Source organism: Manis pentadactyla, chromosome 8 (genome assembly GCF_030020395.1).
Source record: "Manis pentadactyla isolate mManPen7 chromosome 8, mManPen7.hap1, whole genome shotgun sequence".
NCBI lineage: Eukaryota > Metazoa > Chordata > Mammalia > Pholidota > Manidae > Manis > Manis pentadactyla.
In genome coordinates this window covers 29,966,988-29,989,765 of record NC_080026.1, presented here as the reverse complement: position 1 = coordinate 29,989,765, position 22,778 = coordinate 29,966,988, and the positions used below count along the sequence as shown (strand labels likewise).

The following is a 22,778-nucleotide window of genomic DNA, read 5'->3' as shown; positions in this document are numbered from 1 at the left end:
CACAGGCAAAAATCTCTTGGACATAAACATGAGCAACTTCTGCATGAACATATATCCCCAGGCAAGGGAAACAAAAGCAGAAATGAACAAGTGAGGCTACATAAAAAAAAAAAAAAGCTTCTGTACAGCAAAGGACACCATCAGTAGACCAAAAAGACATCTTACAGTGTGGAAGAATATATTCATAAATGACATATCCAATAAGGGGTTGACATCCAAATTATATAAAGTGCTCATGCACCTCAACAAACAAAAGCAAATAAGCCAATTAAAAAATGGGCAAAGGAGCTCAAGGACACTTTTCCAAAGAAGAAATTCAGATGGCCAACAAGCACATGAAAAGATGCTCCACATCTCTAGTCATCAGAGAAATGCAAATTAAAACCACAGTGAGATATCACCTCACACCAGTAAGGATTGCCAACATCCAAAAGACAAACAACAACAAATGTTGGTGAGGATGTGGAGAAAGGGGAACCTTATTACACTGCTGGTGGGAATGTAAACTAGATCAACCATGGTGGAAAGCAGTATGGAGGTGCCTCAAAAAACTAAAAATAGAAATACCATTTGACCCAGAAATTCCACTCCTAGAAATTTACCCTAAGAATGGAGCAGCCCAGTTTGAAAAAGACTTATGTACCCCTATGTTTATCACAGCACTATTTACAATAGTCAAGAGATGGAAGCAACCTAAGTGTCTATCAGTAGATGAATGGATAAAGAAGATGTGATACATATACACAATGGAATATTATGCAGCCATAAGAAGAAAACAAATCTTACCCTTTGCAACAACATGGATGGAGCTAGAGGGTATTATGCACAGTGAAATAAGCCAGGTGGAAAAAGACAAGTAACAAATTATTTCACTCATCTGTGGAGTATAAGAACAAAGAAAAAACTGAAGGAACAAAACAGCAGCAGACTCACAGAACCCAAAGATGGACTAACAGTTACCACAGGGAAAGGGACAGGGGAGGATGGGTGGGAAGGGAGGGATAAGGGGGAAAAAGGGGCATTACAATCAGCACACATAATGTAGGGGGGTGGCGACACAGGACAGGCAGTATATACAGAGAAGACAAGTAATGATTCTATAGCATCTTACTATGATGATGGACAGTGACTGTAATGGGGTATGTGGGAGGGACTTGATAATAGGGGGAGTCTAGTAACCAGAAGGTTGTTCAAGTAGTTGTACATCAAGAATATCAAAATAGAGAGGGGGCAGAAGATGGCGGCGTGAGTAGAGCAGCGGAAATCTCCTCCCAAAACCACATATATCTATGAAAATATAAGAAAGACAACCCTTCCTAGAATAAAGACCAGAGGACACAGGACAACATCCAGACCACATCCGCACCTGAGAGAACCCAGCGCCTCACGAAGGGGGTAAGATACAAGCCCCGGCCCCGCGGGAGCCGAGCGCCCCTCCCCCCAGCTCCCGGAGGGAGAAGAGCAGGCAGAGTGGGAGGGAGACGGAGCCCAGGGCTGCCGAACACCCAGCCCCAGCCATCCGGGCCAGAGTGCAGGGCCCTCGATACTGGGAAAACAGGGCAGCAAGAACAGTGAGCAGGCACTGGAGGCTGGGCGACAGAGGACATAAGAAAAGCGCGCGACCATTTTTTTTTTTCCCTGTTTTGTTTTGGCGAGCGCTTTTTGGAAGTCTTAAAGGGATAGGGACCCCAATACTAGGGAAACAGGGCAGCAAGATCGGTGAGCAGATGCCTGAGGCTGACGCCAGAGAATAAAGAAAAACGAGCGGCCACATTTTATTTTTTTTTAATTGAAAAAAAATTTTTTTCTTTAATTAAAATTTTTTTTTTTTTTTTTCTGTGGTCGTTGTTTTGTTTTGGCTGGTGCTTTTTGGAAGTCTTAAAGGGGCAGGGTGGGACATGTAATCCAGTGGTAGGGAATCTGGGGATCTCTGGGCACCTTAACCACTGGGCTGCAGGGAGCAGGGAGGCCTCTTATGGAGATAAATAGCCTCCAGGCCGCTCCTCCTCCAACGCGACTCCACCACTTTGGAGCAGCTGCCCGAACCAGGCCACGCCCACAGCAACAGCGGAGATTAACTCCATAGCAGCCAGGCAGGAAGCAGAAGCCCTGTCTGCGCGCAGCTGCTCAGCACAAGCCACTAGAGGCCGCTGTTCTCCCAGGAGAGGAGGGCCACAAACCAACAAGAAGGGAAGTCCTTCCAGTCATCACTCGTCCCAGCTCTGCAAACTATTCCTATCACCATGAAAAGGCAAAGCTACAGGCAGACAAAGATCACAGAGAACACCAGAGAAGGAGACAGACCTAACCAGTCTTCCTGACAAAGAAGTCAAAATAAGAATCATAAACATGCTGACAGAGATGCAGAGAAATACGCAAGAGAAATGGGATGAAGTCCAGAGGGAGATCACAGATGCCAGAAAGGAGATCGCAGAAATGAAACAAAACTCTGGAAGGGTTTATAAGCAGAATGGATAGGATGCAAGAGGCCATTGATGGAATTGAAACCAGAGAACAGGAACGCATAGAAGCTGACATAGAGAGAGATAAAAGGATCTCCAGGAATGAAACAATGTTAAGAGAACTGTGTGACCAATCCAAAAGGAACAATATCCGTATTATAGGGGTTCCAGAAGAAGAAAAGAGAGGAAAAGAGATGGAAAGTATCTTAGAAGAAATAATTGATGAAAACTTCCCCAAACTGGGGGAGGAAATAATCGAACAGACCACGGAAATACACAGAACCCCCAACAGAAAGGATCCAAGGAGGATAACACCAAGACACATAATAATTAAAATGGCAAAGATCAAGGACAAAGAAAGAGTTTTAAAGGCAGCTAGAGAGAAAAATGTCACCTATAAAGGAAAACCCATCAGGCTAACATCAGATTTCTCGACAGAAACCCTACAGGCCAGAAGAGAATGGCATGATATATTTAATACAATGAAACAGAAGGGCCTTGAACCAAGGATACTGTATCCAGCACGACTATCAGTCAAATATGACGGTGGGATTAAACAATTCCTGGACAAACAAAAGCAGAGGGAATTTGCTTCCCACAAACCACCTCTACAGAACATCTTACAGGGACTGCTCTACATGGGAGCACTCCTAGAAAGAGCACAGAAGAAAACACCCAATAGATGAAGAATCAAGGAGGAGGAATAAGAAGGGAGAGAAGAAAAGAATCTCCAGACAGTGTATGTAACAGCTCAATAAGCGAGCTAAGTTAGGCAGTAAGATACTAAAGAGGCTAAACTTGAACCTTTGGTAACCATGAATTTAGAGCCTGCAATGGCAATAAGTACATATCTTTCAATAGTCACCCTAAATGTAAATGGGCTGAATGCACCAATCAAAAGACACAGAGTAATAGAATGGATAAAAAGGCAAGACCCATCTATATGCTGCTTACAAGAGACTCACCTCAAACCCAAAGACATGTACAGACTAAAAGTCAAGGGATGGAAAAACATATTTCAAGCAAACAACAGTGAGAAGTAAGCAGGGGTTGTAGTACAAATATCAAACAAAATGGACTTCAAAACAAAGAAAGTAACAAAAGATAAAGAAGGACACTACATAATGATAAAGGTCTCAGTCCAACAAGAGGATAAAAACATTCTAAATATATATGCACCCAACACAGGAGCACCAGCATATGTGAAACAAATAATAACAGAACTAAAGGGGGAAATAGACTGTAATGCATTCATTCTAGGAGACTTCAAAACACCACTCACCCCAAAGGATAGATCCACCGGGCAGAAAATAAGTAAGGACACGGAAGCACTGAACAACACAGTAGAGCAGATGGACCTAATAGACATCTATAGAGCTGTACATCCAAAAGCAACAGGATATACATTCTTCTCAAGTGCACATGGAACATTCTCCAGAATAGACCACATACTAGGCCACAAAAAGAGCCTCAGAAAATTCCAAAAGATTGAAATCCTACCAACCAACTTTTCAGACCACAAAGGCATAAAACTAGAAATAAACTGTACAAAGAAAGCAAAGAGGTGCACAAACACATGGAGGCTTAACAACACGCTCCTAAATAATCAATGGATCAATGACCAAATCAAAATGGAGATCCAGCAATATATGGAAACAAATGACAACAACAACACTAAGCCCCAACTTCTGTGGGATGCAGCAAAAGCAGTCTTAAGAGGAAAGTAGATAGCAATTCAAGCATATTTTAAAAAGGAAGAACAATCTCAAATGAATGATCTAATGTCACAATTATCGAAACTGGAAAAAGAAGAACAGATGAGGCCTTAGGTCAGCAGAAGGAGGGACATAATAAAGATGAGAGAAGAAATAAATAAAATTGAGAAGAATAAAACAATAGCAAAAAATCAATGAAACCAAGAGCTGGTTCTTCGAGAAAATAAACAAAATAGATAAGCCTCTAGCCAGACTTATTAAGAGGAAAAGAGAGTCAACACAAATCAACAGTATCAGAAACAAGAAAGGAAAAATCACGACGGACCCCACAGAAATACAAAGAATTATTAGAGAATACTATGAAAACCTATATGCTAACAAGCTGGGAAACCTAGGAGAAATGGACAACTGCTTAGAAAAATACAACCTTCCAAGACTGACCCAGAAAGAAACAGAAAATCTAAACAGACCAATTACCAGCAACGAAATTGAAGCAGTAATCAAAAAACTACCAAAGAACAAAACCCCCGGGCCAGATGGATTTAACTCGGAATTTTATCAGACATACAGGGAAGACATAATACCCATTCTCCTTAGAGTTTTCCAAAAAATAGAGGAGGAGGGGATACTCCCAAACTCATTCTATGAAGCTAACATCACCCTAATACCAAAACCAGGCAAAGACCCCACCAAAAAAGAAAACTACAGACCAATATCCCTGATGAACGTAGATGCAAAAATACTCAACAAAATATTAGCAAACTGAATTCAAAAATACATCAAAAGGATCATACAACATGACCAAGTGGGATTCATCCCAGGGATGCAAGGATGGTACAACATTCGAAAGTCCATCAACATCTTCCACCACATCGACAAAAAGAAAGACAAAAACCTCAAGATCATCTCCATAGATGCTGAAAAAGCATTTGACAAAGTTCAACATCCATTCATGATAAAAACTCTCAGCAAAATGGGAATAGAGGGCAAGTACCTCAACAAAATAAAGGCCATCTATGATAAACCCACAGCCAACATTATATTGAACAGCGAGAAGCTGAAAGCATTTCCTCTGAGATCGGTAACTAGACAGGGATGCCCACTCTCCCCACTGTTATTTAACATAGTACTGGAGGTCCTAGCCACGGCTATCAGACAAAACATAGAAATACACGGAATCCATATTGGTAAAGAAGAAGTTAAACTGTCACTATTTGCAGATAACATGATACTGTACATAAAAAACCCTAAAGACTCCACCCCAAAACTACTAGAACTGATATCGGAATACAGCAAAGTTGCAGGATACGAAATCAACACACAGAAATCTGTAGCTTTCCTATACACTAACAATGAACCAACAGAAAGAGAAATCAGGAAAACAACTCCATTCACAATTGCATCAAAAAAAATAAAATACCAAGGAATAAACCTAACCAAGGAAGTGAAATACTTATACTCTGAAAACTACAAGTCACTCTTAAGAGAAATTAAAGGAGACACTAACAGATGGAAACTCATCCCATGCTTGTGGCTAGGAAGAATTAATATCGTCAAAATGGCCATCCTGCCCAAAGCAATATACAGATTTGATGCAATCCCTATGAAACTACCAGCAACATTCTTCAATGAACTGGAACAAATAATTCAACAATTCATATGGAAACACCAAAGACCCCGAATAGCCAAAGCAATCCTGAGAAAGAAGAATAAAGTAGGGGGGATCTCACTCCCCAACTTCAAGCTCTACTATAAAACCATAGTAATCAAGACAATTTGATACTAGCACAAGAGCAGAGCCACAGACCAATGCAACAGACTAGAGAATCCAGACATTAACCCAGACATATATGGTCAATTAATATTTGATAAAGTAGCCATGGACATACAATGGCGAAATGACAGTCTCTTCAACAGATGGTGCTGGCAAAACTGGACAGCTACATGTAGGAGAATGAACCTGGACCATTGTCTAACCCCATATACAAAAGTAAACTCCAAATGGATCAAAGACCTGAATGTAAGTCATGAAACCATTAAACTCTTGGAAGAAAACATAGGCAAAAACCTTTTAGACATAAACATGAGTGACCTCTTCTTGAACATATCTCCCCGGGCTAGGAAAACAACAGCAAAAATGAATAAGTGGGACTATATTAAGCTGAAAAGCTTCTGTACAGCAAAAGACACCATCAATAGAACAAAAAGGAACCCTACAATATGGGAGAATATAATTGAAAATGACACATCCGATAAAGGCTTGATGTCCAGAATATATAAAGAGCTCACATGCCTCAACAAACAAAAAACAAATAAACCAATTAAAAAATGGGCAGAGGAACTGAACAGACAGTTCTCCAAAAAAGAAATACAGATGGCCAACAGACATATGAAAAGATGCTCCACATCGCTAATTATCAGAGAAATGCAAATTAAAACTACAATGAGGTATCACCTCACACAAGTGAGGATGGCTGCCATCCAAAAGACAGAGAACAACAAATGTTGGTGAGGCTGTGGAGAAAGGGGAACCCTCCTACACTGCTGGTGGGAATGTAAGTTAGTTCAACCATTGTGGAAAGCAGTATGGAGGTACATCAAAATGATCAAAACAGACCTACCATTTGACCCAGGAATTGTACTCCTAGGAATTTACCCTAAGAATGCAGCAATCAAGTATGAGAAAGATCAGTGCACCCCTATGTTTATCGCAGCACTATTTACAATAGCCAAGAATTGGAAGCAACCTAAATGTCCATCGATAGATGAATGGATAAAGAAGATGTGGTACATATACACAATGGAATACTACTCAGCCATAAGAAAAGGGCAAATCCAACCATTTGCAGCAACATGGATGGAGCTGGAGGGTATTATGCTCAGTGAAACAAGCCAAGCAGAGAAAGAGAAATACCAAATGATTTCACTTATCTGTGGAATAAAAGAACAAAGGAAAAACTGAAGGAACAAAACAGCAGCAGAATCACAGAACTCAAGAATGGACTAACAGGTACCAAAGGGAAAGGGACTGGGGAGGATGGGTGGGTAGGGAGGGATAAAGGGGGGGAGAAGTAAGGGGGTATTAAGATTAGCATGCATGGGGGGGTAGGAGAAAAGGGAGGGCTGTACATCAGAGAGAAGGCAAGTAGTGATTCTACAACATTTTGCTATGCTGATGGACAGTGACTGTAAAGGGGTTTATAGGGGGGACCTGGTATAGGGGAGAGCCTAGTAAACATAATATTTGTCATGTAAGTGTAGATTAGTGATACCAAAAAAAAAAAAAAAGGCAGTTTCTGTGTGGTAACCTCCAATGATTTCTACACAAGAGTATAGAGGGCATATAAAAGTGTAGGCTAAGGGTCTGTTTGTGTTTATACAGAGGATCAAAGCCTAATTGGGCTATCCCGAAAATGAACTAAGATACGATATGAAAAAGAACTTCCAACATCAGCACTCTCTGGAAGACTCATGCCAGAAGATGATCATCAAAAAACCCCAAGAAAGATCCATGCACTGCTACAGCTGTAGATGCACTCATCCCACCAGTTCCTGGACTTGCCATGGGAATGAGGAAGGAGATGTCTAAGCTGGCCTGTGCATACAGCAAAACAACAAATTTGACTGGATCTATACTGTTAGAACTCAATCAAGGATTAGGAGAAGTGCAAATTGTAGCACTCCAAAATCTTACAACTACAGACTATTTACTGTTAAAGGAACATAAGGGATGTGAACATTCCCCAGGAATGGGTTGTTTTAATTTGTCTGATTTCTCTCAGCCTGTTCAAGTTCAGTTGGACAATATCCACCATATCATAGATAAGTTTTCACAAATGCCTAAGGTGCCTAACTGGTTTTCTTGGTTTCACTTGAGATGGCTGGTAATTACAGGTATGCTTTGGTTATGTAACTATACTCCTATTATTTTAATGTTTGTGCGCAATTTAAGTAGTAGCTTAAAACCTATACATGCTGAAGTTACTCTACAAGAAGATATGTCAAAGAAATAATCAATCTTCCCATGTTTTCTGCTGCCTGCTACTTCTATAGCTTTTCTTCTTCCTTCCTAATTACAACCCTTAAATAGAATTCATGCCTCATATCAAATTTACCGAGTATCATAATTCTTCCAAGTGGTAAAGATACCTCAAGACAAATGCTGGGCATAGAAGCTACAGGGCATAAATATGCAAAGAAATAAAAAGCTAACCATTTCAAACAATAAGGCTTCTCTCTCACTTACCAACTTTACATTTCCCTGTATGGCCCCGGAAGATGACTGGTTAGCCAGAGACGGGTAAGACTCCTCAAGGGAGGAACAACCTAAGACAGGCACAGTCGCAGGGGGGTCATCAGGTGAGAAATTGGGGATCAACATAGGTGAGGCTTAGAACCTCACCTCCCCTGTTCTGAGAGAAATCTTCTGCATACGTGAATGTTTTATTGCCCTTGTCTAGCTTGGATTAACACATAGTCTACAGGCACACACCTGATCATCTACATTTGCTCTCTTACAACACTAAACTATGTTTTCTACCTTTATCTTGTATCTACCTACCACTTCAGCATTTTATTAAAAATAATAATAATAAAGGGAGAAATGTGGTATCCACATATAAATCAAGTATAAAAATCAAATGAGTATTCATGTTTGAACTCACTGTTTATAGTTCATTATGCATTAGCAAAACCGAAGGTTTCTGTGATGGCTGCCCTTGTACTGTTCACCATGTAAGAACTTATTCACTATGTAAGAATTTGTTCTCCATGTAAGAACTTGTTTGTTATGCCTCAGAAGATTGGAGACTGACGAAAATTAGGCTTGGGGTGGATTAATGATTGTGCATTGAACATTGACTCCCCTATATAGAATTTTATTGTTGTTAACAACCATTTGATCAATAAATATGAGAGATGCCCTCACAGAGAAAAAAAAAAAAGTACATACTTCCAATGGTAAAATAATAAGTAACCAGGATGTAATGAATATAGTCTAGATATTGTAACAACTTGGTATGGTGATAGCTGTTACCTAGAATCGTCATGCATATAAATGTTGAATCACTATGTTGTACACCTGAAACTAATGTAATGTAATACTGTGTGTCAACTACCCTTCAATAAAAAATAATTATCTACAAAAAAAAAAACTAAGTCCAGGTATAAGTTACATGACATAGTGTAAAAGTTTATCAATAGTTGAATTTATAAACATGTCATTGGGATTTGAAAACTTAATTGCATTAAAAAATGATGGGATGCTTCTAAGTTGTATAGAATAAAAATTATTTCTGATCTCCAGGTCCTTTTTTGACTACATAACTCTTAAATTGCAGCTTTATTTGGCTTTTAATCTGAAAAGATATGCCTTGTGGTGGTTTTTTTATTCACCAGAAATTATTTATGCTAATGCTTTCGAAGAGATTTTATACTGATGTATCCTCAATTCCTAGAATGATAAATAGTACTCATAAGTGTTCAATATATATCAGTTAAAGAAATTAATTTTAATAATTAGAATATTTACTTTGACTCATATGATACACTATCTGCTGCAAATATTTACTGCTGTTTCCAATAATTTCTTTTTTATATAGGCACATTTTCCCTAAATCTTTTCCCTCTCATTATTCTTCCATTTTCTCTAAATGATGGTATAACATTATAGTAAAAATCTGTTTTTAGCAATTCTAGATTTACTACTAGATCAAAATTGTCTTCAACAACATTTTTGTAATTCCAAAAATTTCTTCTAAACCATCTACAGTAAAATAATAAAATTATTACATTATCTCTCCCTTAGTTCGCTGTTCTCTCTCATGGACATAAGAGAAAATAAATGTGTTTGTTTTCTGGCACCCACATTAATTCAGATCTAATTGTATTTGTACACTATTTTGTTTCAAATTGAACCAACAAGCACAAAGTATCTCATGGAGTGTGGATCTTAATGAGCTGGTCAGTAAATGTGGTTCAGAACTCTGGCTCTGATTTTGAGTGGGACTTGGTCAGGACACAGGAAAAAACTGGACCAGGCAGGCTAGAAACAGAATCATTCTACTTTGTTTATGCTCATTCACATACCCAATACTATCTACTAAGTTTAGGCACTGAATTACCACCCAAGATTGATGAAGTGTGCAAAACACCATGATCTGTTCCAAATTTTATTGGAGTAGAGAGTCAAGAACATGAATGATGCAATTAATATGGAGTGAAAGTACCAAAGAGAAGTGCAGACTGTCCTAGGATGAAGGGAAGTTACAAGACAAAATGGGGGAAATAGGCTTAGCACACATTCAGGATCCCACATGTAAAGACCCAGAGGGCTCCCAGGTGAACCATTAAAGGGACACATTTTGGAGACCATGAACAGATTTCCAAGGTTGGATAAAAGGGTACCTAAGTGAATATATTGTAATCCAGGCAAGAGATGATAAGAGACCCAGTAAAGGCAGTGCTTATCTTTACCAAGAGAAAAAGAACTGGGGGGCACTCAGTAGCCAGGGCTGCAAATTCCTTTGTCATTCTACGTGTGAATGTTCTAAGAATCTCGAATTCTTGAGTGCTTAGGAGATAGTGAGTCCGGACTGACAGTTTCACTTTTTAAATAACAACCTTTCCTTGGAGTTCTAAATTAACTTCTAATTGACCTTCATAGTAATCAGAGCAACTGAAAAAGTACTACTCTAATTTCCTGATCATTATTAAAGTCTTGAGTTTCTTCTGCTTGGGCCAACGATAGGGTTAAGTAAGCTCAAGATTAAAATTCTTATCAACACTTCTTTTCAATGGAGTAGAAACTTGCAGTAACCAAGAGGAGCCAGTGTGCAACCCAAGCTTTGAGTGTTCTCACAGTGAATCTACAGAGATGCAACAGAATGGGCAGGATATTAAACGGCAGGAAAATACACCAGAAGCAGCCTACCATTAGAGTCAGACACACAAGGCTACAACTTTTGACTCTTCTGTTCTCTAATTTGGTAGATTATGGAGAATGGCTCAACTCATATTTTGGCACTTGTCAATTGGACTAATAATAATAAACTCACAGGGTTGCATGGGCATTTACTAAGATATTATATATTCATATATTAAATAAAATAATACATAACAGCTTGTGTTTCTGTGACCAACACATTATATATGTTCAGTGAATGTTATTTTCCTTGCCAGCCCTTCCCTAGGAAAATACAGTAGAAACAGAAAAAGATTAATTTCAAAAGTCTTTCCCTTCCAGCCTTTGTAAATGCTGTTCCACTCATTGCTTCCTCTCTTCATTTGGCTAGCTGGTCTCAGCTTAGATGACCCTTACTCCAAAAAATCTTTCATACAGACTGAATTCTTTGTTCTTCCCTAGGTTCTGCAAACCTCTGTGTTTCATTAGACTGTCCCATAATAACTTATTTTACAGAATCACACATTAGGCTGTAAACTGAGGGCAGGGAATATGTCTGACATCACTATTCCCTCAATGCTTAACATAGTGATAGACTCACTTATACACCAAATCATGTTAACTGACTAATAGAATAAAATTGTTCTGGAAGGCAAATGGCAAAAATAATCCCATCATGTCACCACATATGGTAGGCTCACGTCTATCTACAGTTCCTAACTATTCAAGTTACTTGATGGACTATGGTTCTAATACCAGTTACAATAGATGATATGTATGGATTACTGTCAGGTACTTCTAATTTTATAAATTTGAGATACTATTTAATTGCTGTACTTACTGGAACCAGTGGGAATAAGCCATACAGGTGTATTTCTAATAAACTGAGTTATAATTGAAATTATAATTTTTTCCCAAGCAGATCACTTAGAGGCCTTTGAACATATCACTGAAAGGACAGACAGATTGCCATTTGATTTGAATACCTGGCTCTTAGACACAGACTGAGTTGGTTCTCATTGGCCCTTTTGCCCTAATATTATGACTATTTAATTGCAAATGACCTCAGATATTATTGACTTTATGTTTACCACCTAGATTTAAATGCAAAATGCATTGCTTAATATTATTATTTTTTGACTTATAGTAGAAATCTTTGCTCCAGACCTCCATGAAATCAAGCTCTATTTGTTCCTGAACAACTTACTCAAAGAATGCTTCATTTTACTTTTGCCATTATTTATCTCTGTCTCTCCTCCATGGTGTTGTTGGTAAAATTAATTTGCATTTCATACCTCAGGATTTTATATTGCCATTAGAGTTGTAAAATGTTTTTACTCAGCACTACTAAGAACTGATGTTTTACCTCCCACTAATAGACCTTTAATTAGGCATTGTAATGAACCATTCTGTCATTCCTTCATTTATAGAGAGAAGATTTTGTTTATGCAAGATACAATTTTGACAGAACATCAGGTCCCCTGAACCTTGCCGACTCACATATAATGGATCCTAAATTTATTATGCTTTTGTCAGCTGTGGATTTATCATTTCAGTGATACTGTCCACAGACTTATTTTGCTGCCAAAGAACAGCATTACAATACTGAAGGAATGTTTGTTGACATCTTGATCAACAACTACTGGGGTCCAATTCTGACTATAATATTACTACTGCGGGAACTTGAGCAAGTTATTTAACCCCTGTCTGAGGATTAATTGGTTAATTTTAATAAGAGCTTTGCAGTTAAAGGTGGAAAGTGCTATGACTGCTAATAGTGATAATAAAATTATAATGCAGCCTTTTTATAATGCATCAGACTCCCTCAGACTGTGATTCTATTAAGTTGCCAATTAAAATATAAGCTAACTGAATTTATTCTTTTTAAGAATCCAAATTGCTATAATCATGGCCATATAGTATTTATTTATTTGTTTATTACCTGAGTTCAGAAAGAATCAAGAATGGTGATGCTTCAACTTAAAAAAAAAAAATCAAGGAAAAAAGGATTGATGTTCTATGAAGATGGACCAATTGGGACTGAGAAATAGCTCCATGCAAAAATACCAGATGGCTGTACCCTGATTAAATGTAGCGTTTGTACATTAGGTTGATTGCTTTTTATTAACTTGTCTCCAAATTGATTTCATTTACTTATGTATGATTATTTATTTGTTCATTTGTTTATTACACAAATGCTATTGTTGGTGGGTGTAGTCTCAGAGAGGTCATCCCAAGCAAGAAGGAGGAATGTGCACAATTAATAACACTCAGTAAAAGTGAATAGAGTCAGAAAGGGGTAAAGGGCAATGATTTGTGAATTCAGAAGAGAAAGAAATAATTCAAACTGAGGGAGGATGTGAACAACTTCAAAAAGGAAATGGTGCTTAAGCTGGACAGACACAGAGAAATAGGATCTGACATGCAGAGATAAAGGTGAGAAAGCCAAAGAAAATGTGCTTGAATGGAAGATATTAGCAAGGGGAAGTCACAATGCCAGGTAAGTTGACAAATTTGCTAGAATAAAGTAGAAGCTGCAAATATACTTTGGATAGTAAGAAGGGTCTGCATTATGTGGGATGGTAGTTGGCATTGTCCCTGATTTGCTTGGAAATCATTTGGTATTTCAAGAATGGTGGAGCTGAAAAGAACAAAACAAAACACCCATGAATTAGTAGATGGCAGTCGTGCTGGAATACTACAGTCTGTTACTGGGAGAAGATGAGGATGTGGGCGGCATGTGAGTGGGGACATATGCATATAACTGGATTGTATTTGCCAGGTAAACTCTGCTGGCCTGTGATGTATATCATTTAAGATATAAGTTAGGTAAGCCATGTGAAAAAGGGCATGGGGCTTTGGGTAGTGGCATCAGCATCAATTTGAAACTGAATCTGTGTTGTAGCAGAAGTGGCCCCCTGCTTTAATATCAGGCAAAATACTTAATATTATTCTTGATCTCAACTAAGTCAGTGAATGTAGCCTGATTTTACTGTGTTTCATGTACTGTCTTTGATGACCAGAGAGCTAGGCCACTCTCTACAAGGTCCTCCATGAAATCAGTCTGGCGGCCGAATGTTTAAGTAACTTTTAAAGGTGTGGGTCCTGGATTGGATTGTGTGGATTTGAGTCCTGGCTCTCCCAGTTACTGTCATCTCCAGGAAACTTTATGCCTCCTAAGTAGTCTTCTCTGTAAAGTGAGAATAAAACAATACCTATCTCATTAGAAGGATTAAATGGACTAATAGAATTAACAACAACAAAAAAGAAGTAATTATAATATGCCTGGATGTAGAAAGATCTCAGTAAATGTGACTGAGATGGAAATTTTTAAATTATGGATAAAACAGAACTGTAGCTGCTTTTCTGAGAATAGATATAGAGGGTACAGAGAGGGAGCATGGAAATGTTAGCAATAATCCAGGTAAGAGATGCTGGTAGCTTTGATGAGTTAGTAGAATGGAGGTGACAAAAAAAAGGATTCAGATTCTAGATATATTTCAAAGATAAAGTGAGGATGTAGATGGGGAATAAAAGACAGAAGTCAAGAAATACTCCAAGATTTTGGACCTGAGGGAAAACTGGTAGAAGCATTTTTGGGTGAGAAAATTAGGTTAATTTAGAGCCAAGTCAGGCTGTCAAATAGACATGTAGGTATAAAAATCTGGAATTTTCATAGGTTCAGCTGGAGATATAAATTTGGAATTGTTTGTATGTGGGTGGTATTGAAAGACATGCAATTATTTGAAATAATCTAGGAAATACATCTCAATCTTGATCACATATGGGAAACATTTGTAAGACTTTAAATAGATGCCCCATTGAAGGCTAACAGAATCAAAATCTTTGGAGGTGATGTTTGGGAAACTGTATTTTATAAAAGCTGTCAACATCATTCCAATGTGCCAAATTATACAGGGATCATAGACTCAAGGAGAGAGTATTTCAGAGAAGAAAAGACATATGGGGACAGAGTCAACAGTCATTCCAACGTTTTAATGGTCAAAAGGCCAGAGAGATAAGAAGAAACCAGCAAATGGCCCTAAGAAGCAGCAACCAGTAAAATGGGTTATTCTAAACCAGTAGAATGAAACATGGGAGACATAAACATAAAGATGAATGAAGAAGGCATTTTAAGAAGGGAGTGATTAACTGCTGACTGGAGAGGTAAAATAAGAATTGGGACCTGACCATTGGGTATGACAAGATAGATGGCATTAAAAGAAATTAATTAAAAGGATCAAGGGAAGATGGCGGCATGAGTAGTTCAGAGGAAATCTCCTCCCCAAAACATATATATCTACGAAAATACAATAAATACAACTATTCCTAAAAGAGACACCAGTGGATGCAGTACAACAGCCTGGATACATCTACATCTGTGAGAAATCAGCATAACACGAAGGGAGTAAGATACAAACTGCGGCCAGGCGGGACCCGAATGCTCTCTCACCCCAAAACCCGGCGGGAAGAAAGGAGTCAGAATGGGGAGGGAGTGAAAGCCCAGGACTGCTGAACAACCAGCTCTAGAAATCCGCACCCGGAACGCAGACACAAGTTGCACAGGGTGCTGGATATTAGAGAAAAGGAAAAGCAAAACCTGCGGGCAGGTCCCCGCAACCGGCGCCCCTGAGACAAAAGAAAAGCGAGTACTTTCTGAAAGTCTTAAAGAGACAGGGACCCCATAGCTGGACGAAGTTGTCCCAGCAGCTGGAAATACTGGGAAAACTTAGGCACCCTAAACGGAGGCAGTGTAGCTCTGAAGCCCCTCACAGGACTAGGCAGCCTGGTAGTCGTTCCTCCAACTGGCGCGGACCCCGACACACGGGCCCAGTAGCAGGAGAGTGGGAGCGCGCACCGGGGCAGAAGCGCTAGAAGGAACTGAGAGCAGATCTGTGTGCTGCAGGGCTAGCCCACAGCGGCGCCCAACAAGTCTGGGCGTGGCTCGCGCGCACTGGCGGCAGTGAAGCCAGAGCCTGGTAGAAGACTGCACGGAAAAGCCCTGTGCGCACCAGCAGCAGAGCCACAGGGAGGAGGTGGACTCCCAGGAGCCGATCGGAATCCCAGCCCAATGCACAGTCGCCCGGGCCAGACCCTAAGGCTGCTGCTTCCACACAGCTGCCTGGCAGGGTCGCCGCTAGCATGGAGGAGGGCACCTGGCATGCCTGCCACTCCCTGCAGGGCTCTGCGCTGCTCTGACGGACACCCTGCCCACAGCAGCTTAGGAGATTAACCCGGTGGCTGCTCCAGGAATGCAGGTAGCCATCACAGGTAGTGGAGAAGGGCAAGGCATCCAGCAAGCAGGAAAGGACTTTCTTCTTCCAGCTGACACACCCACAACATGCCTACAGACACTGAAATCACCATGAAAAGGCAAAAAATCTAGTCCATACCAAGATAGTCACACCAGAGAAAGGATCTGCAGAGGCAGACCTAACCAGTCTCCCTGAAAAAGAATTCAAAATAAAAATCATAAACATGCTGCCAGAGCTGCAGAGAAATATACAAGAGCTAAGGGATGAAGTCTGGAGGGAGATTACAGAAGTGAAACAAACTCTGGAAGGATTTATAAGCAGAATGGATAAGATGCTAGAGGCCATTGATGGAATAGAAAACAGAGAACAGGAATGCATAGAAGCTGATGCAGAGAGAGATAAAAGGATCTCCAGGAATGAAACAATATTAAGAGAACTGTGTGACCAATTAAAAAGGAACAATATCTGCATTATAGGGGTAATAGAGGAAGAAGAGAGAGAAAAAGGGATAGAAAGTGTCTTTGAAGAAATAATTGCTGAGAACTTCCCCAAACTGGGGGAGGAAATAGTTGCTCAGACTATGGAGGCACACAGAGCTCCCGAGAGATGGGATCCAAAGAGGTCAACACCAAGACATATAATAATTAAAATGGCAAAGGTCAAGGACAGGGACAGAATATTAAAGGCAGCCAGACAGACTAAAAAGGTCACCTACAAAGGAAAACCCATCAGGCTGTCATCAGACTTATCAACAGAAACCTTACAGGCCAGAAGAGAATGGCATCATATTTTTAATGCAATGAAACAGAAGGGCCTTGAAACAAAGATATTGTATCCAGCACGATTATTATTTAAATATGAAGGAGGGATTAAACAATTCCCAGACAAGCAAAAGTTGAGGGAATTTGCCTCCCACAAACCACCTCTACAGGGTATCTTAGAGGGACTGCTCTAGATGGGAGCACTCCTAAAAAGAGCACAGAACAAAACACCCAACATATGAAGAATGGAGGAAGAGGAGAAAGAAGGGAAAGAAATAATCATCAGACTGTATTTATGACAGCTCAATAAGCGAATGAGGTCAGACAGTAAGGTAGTAAACAAGCTAACCTTGAACCTTTGGTAACCACAAATCTAAAGCCTGCAATGGCAATAAGTACATATCTTTCAATAATCAACCTAAATGTAAATGGACTGAATGCAGCAATCAAAAGCAATACAGTAATAGAATGGATAAAAAAGCAAGACCCATCTATATGCTGCTTACAAGAGACTCACCTCAAACCCAAAGACATGCACAGATTAAAAGTCAACGGTTTGAGAAAGATATTTCATGCAAACAACACAGAGAAAAAACCAGGTATTGCAATACTAGCATCAGACAAAATAGACCTCAAAATAAAGAAAGTAACAAGAGATAAAGAAGGACATTACATAATGAAAAATGGCTCAGTCCAACAAGAGGATATAACCATTATAAACATATATGCACCCAATACAGGAGCACCAATATATGTTAAACAAATACTAACAGAATTAAAGGAGGAAATAGAATGCAATGCATTCATTTTGGGAGACTTTAACACACCACTCACCCCAAAAGACAGATCCACCAGACAGAAAATAAGTAAGGACACAGAGGCACTGAACAACACACTAGAACAGATGGACCTGATAGACATCTATAGAACTCTACACCCAAAAGCAAAAGGATACACATTCTTCTCAAGTGCACATAGAACATTCTCCAGAATAGACCACATACTAGGCCACAAAAAGAGCCTCAGTAAATTCCAAAAGATTGAAATCCTACCAACCAACTTTTCAGACCACAAAAGCAAAAAACTAGAAATAAATTGTACAAAGAAAGCAAAAAGGCTCACAAACACATGGAGGCTTAACAACACACTCCTAAATAATCAATGGATCAATGACCAAATTAAAATGGAGATCCAGCAATATATGGAAACAAATGACAACAATAACACAAAGCCCCAACTTCTGTGGGACACAGCAAAAGCAGTCGTAAGAGGAAAGTATATAGCAATCCAGGCATATTTAAAGAAGGAAGAACAATCCCAAATGAATAGTCTAACATCACAATTATTGAAATTGGAAAAAGAAGAACAAATGAGGCCTAAGGTCAGCAGACAGAGGGACATAATAAAGATCAGAGAAGAAATAAACAAAATTGAGAAGAATAAAACAATAGAAAAAATCAATGAAACCAATGCTGGTTCTTCAAGAAAATAAACAAAATAGATAAGCCTCTAGCCAGACTTATTAAGAGAAAAAGAGAGTCAACACACATCAACAGAATTAGAAACGAGAAAGGAAAAATCATGACGGACCCCACAGAAATACAAAGAATTATTACAGAATACTATGAAAACCTATATGCTAACAAGCTGGAAAACCTAGGAGAAATGGACAACTGCTTAGAAAAATACAACCTTCCAAGACTGACCCAGAAAGAAACAGAAAATCTAAACAGACCAATTACCAGCAACGAAATTGAATCTGTAATCAAAAACTACCCAAGAACAAAACCCCCAGGTCAGATGGATTTACCTCGGAATTTTATCAGACATACAGGGAAGACATAATACCCATTCTCCTTAGAGTTTTCCAAAAAATAGAGGAGGAGGGGATACTCCCAAACTCATTCTATGAAGCTAACATCACCCTAATACCAAAACCAGGCAAAGACCCCACCAAAAAAGAAAACTACAGACCAATATCCCTGATGAACGTAGATGCAAAAATACTCAACAAAATATTAGCAAACCAAATTCAAAAATACATCAAGAGGATCATACACCATGACCAAGTGGGATTCATCCCAGGGATGCAAGGATGGTACAACATTCAAAAATTCATCATCATCATCCACCCCATCAACAAAAAGAAGGACAAAAACCACATGATCATCTCCATAGATACTGAAAAAGCATTCAACAAAATTCAACATCCATTCATGATAAAAACTTTCAATAAAATGGGCATAGAGGACAAGTACCTCAAATTAACAAAGGTCATATTTGATCAACCCACAGCTAACATCATACTGAACAGTGAGAGGCTGAAACCTTTTCCTCTGAGATTGGGAACAAGACAGGGATGCCCACTCTCCACACTGTTATTCAACGTGGTACTGGAGGTCCTAGCCACGGGAATCAGACAAAACAAAGAAATACAAGGAATCCAGATTGGTAAAGAAGAAGTCAAACTGTCACTATTTGCAGATGACATGATATTGTACATAAAAAACCCTAAAGACTCCACTGCAAAACTACTAGAATTAATATCAGAATTCAGCAAAGTTGCAGGATACAAAATTAACACACAGAAATCTGTAGCTTTCCTATACACTAACAATGAACAAATAGAAAGAGAAATCAGGAAAACAATTCCATTCACAATAGCATCAAAAAGAATAAAATACCTAGGAATAAACCTAACCAAGGAAGTGAAAGACCTATACCCTGAAAACTATAAGATGCTCTTAAGAGAAATTAAAGAGGTCACTAACAAATGGAAACTCATCCCATGCTCCTGGCTAGGAAGAATTAATATCGTCAAAATGGCCATCCTGCCCAAAGCAATAAACAGATTCGATGCAATCCCTATCAAATTATCAACAGCATTCTTCAATGAACTGGAACAAATAGTTCAAAAATTCATATGGAACTGTCAAAGACCCCGAAAAGCCAACGCAATCCTGAGAAGGAAGAATAAAGTGGGGGGGATCTCACTCCCCAACTTCAAGCTCTACTACAAAGCCACAGTAATCAAGACAATTTGGTACTGGCACAAGAACAGAGCCACAGACCAGTGGAACAGATTAGAGACTCCAGACATTAACCCAAACATATATGGTCAATTAATATTTGATAAAGGAGTCATGGACATACAATGGGGAAATGACAGTCTCTTCAACAGATGGTGCTGGCAAAACTGAACAGCTACATGTAAGAGAATGAAACTGGATCACTGTCTAACCCCATACACAAAAGTAAACTCCAAATGGATCAAAGACCTGAATGTAAGTCATGAAACCATAAAACTGTTAGAAAAAAACATAGGCAAAAATCTCATGGACATAAACATGAGTGACTTCTTCATGAACATATCTCCCCGGGCAAGGGAAACAAAGGCCAAAATGAACAAGTGGGACTATATCAAGCTAAAAAGCTTCTGTACAGAAAAGGACACCATCAATAGAACAAAAAGGTATCCTACAGTATGGGAAAACATTCATAAACGACAGATCCGATAAAGGATTGACATCCAAAATATATAAAGAGCTCATGCACCTCAACAAACAAAAAGCAAATAATCCAATTAAAAAATGGGCAGAGGAGCTGAATAGACAGTTCTCTAAAGAAGAAATCCAGATGGCCAACAGGCACATAAAAAGATGCTCCACATCGCTAATCATCAGAGAAATACAAATTAAAACCACAATGAGCTATCACCTCACACCAGTAAGGATCACCATCATCGAAAAGACAAACAACAAATGTTGGCGAGGTTGTGGAGAAAGGGGAACCCTCCTACATTGCTGGCGGGAATGTAAACTAGTTCAACCATTGTGGAAAGCAGTATGGAGGTTCCTCAGAATGCTCAAAATAGAAATACCATTTGACCCAGGAATTCCACTTCAAGGAATTTACCCTAAGAATGCAGCACTCCAGTTTGAAAAAGACAGATGCACCCCTATGTTTATCACTGCACTGTTTACCATAGCCAAGATATGGAAGCAACCTAAGTGTCCATCAGTAGATGAACGGATAAAGAAGATGTGGTACATATACACAATGGAATATTACTCAGCCATAAGAAAAACCATTTGCAACAACATGGATGGAGCTAGAGGGTATTATGCTCAGTGAAATAAGCCAAGCGGAGAAGGACAAGTACCAAATGATTTCACTCATATGTGGAGTATAAGAACAAAGGAAAACTGAAGGAACAAAACAGCAGCAGAATCACAGAACCCAAGAATGGACTAACAGTTACCAAAGGGAAAGGGACTGGGGAGGATGGGTGGGAAGGGAGGGATAAGGGTGGGGAAAAAGAAAGGGGGCATTACGATTAGCATGTATAGTGTGTGGGGGGCACGGGGAGGGCTGTGCAACGCAGTGAAGACAAGTAGTGATTTTACAGCATCTTACTACGCAGATGGACAGTGACCGTGAAGGGGTATGTGGGGGGGACTTGGTGAAGGGGGGAACCTAGTAAACATAATGTTCTTTCTGTAATTGTAGATTAATGATACCAAAATTAAAAAAAAAGAAATTAATTAACTTGACTTTGTTTCAAGATGTTTCAATCAGAAGAGTGAAGATAGACACTCAATGGGTCAAAAGAAAAATAGGCAGAGAGGAATTGTAGAGTGTAATAAATCTTTAGAGCAATGCTACTGTTAAAATAAAATGAGCAGGAAATGAAGTTGTATCAAGAAAGGGATGTGGGATAAGGCTATGCCTTTCAAGAAAGGCTAGGTAGAGAGCAAAATGATAAAGCAGGAGAAAGCGGATGTCAGTTCAAAGAGGTGTGTCTACGAATGAAGAGAGATCTAATGTCTGCATGAATGGTAGAGTTTTAGCCGTAGCATGCAATTCCTATTTGTAAGAAGGAAAACAGAGAATATGGGTATAGGAAAAGTCATTTGAGGGATGCAGTGATGAGAACTTGTGGCAGTTCTCTTTGGACAACTTTTATTTTTATCAGTGAAGCAAGTTTCTCTGCTAAGTATGCAGTTGGGGAGGAGAAAGGGAAAGACTGAACAGAGACATTTAAGAGGGTCTATGGATTAGTGAGGTACAGTAGAAGCATAAATGCTCATTTGAGATTAGTGATGAAAGTTCAAATGAGACCAGTCTAAATGACTGTGTGTGTTTCCTCAGTTGCACCCAGCAATGGGGCCCCAGTTGAGAACAAAGACCAGATTTAACCATGGTTATGTTTTTTTTAGGAAAGTGCAATATAAGGGAGGAGGTGTACACATGGGAATGATTATAACAATGGTTCGTGGAGTCTAAGCTGGGGAAGGAGGAAGCACAGAATCTTTAAAACAAGAAAAGGATGAGGAACAATGCAAGTAATTGTTAGAGTTGGGGTGACAGAGGAGGTGAACCTGAAAAAATAGAGGGTGGCTGAATCTGAGATAAGGAGCATGAAGATAGAGCAATAAGAAAATTACTTCATGTGAACCCCAAAGCCCGCTGTCAGACCGCCGTGGGGTGTTGCGCTAACTTACAGTACTGACATCTGTCTCCAGTGTGTTCAGGGTGGCAGTGACAGTGAGGCTGGTTCCCAGCAGTCACACTGCAGGTGCCTCCGTTTTGACAGAAGTCCTCACAAACGGTCTTTCTGCAGTTCGGCCCCGTGAACCCCAGCGCGCAGCTGCAGGTGGGTCTCCCTTTGGAAAAAAAATAGG

The 22,778-nt window shown here is 39.4% G+C and overlaps 1 protein-coding gene across 1 annotated transcript in view; it reads right to left on the bottom strand.

The window, feature by feature from the left end:
• LRP1B (LDL receptor related protein 1B) overlaps window positions 1–22,778 on the bottom strand; it is a 1,911,502-nt gene that overhangs the window by 66,478 nt on the left and 1,822,246 nt on the right. Inside the window, exon 84 of the mRNA XM_057505633.1 lies at window positions 22,599–22,760. Within this exon, the coding sequence (XP_057361616.1) occupies window positions 22,599–22,760 (162 nt within the window). The remainder of the gene's footprint in view (window positions 1–22,598; window positions 22,761–22,778) is intronic.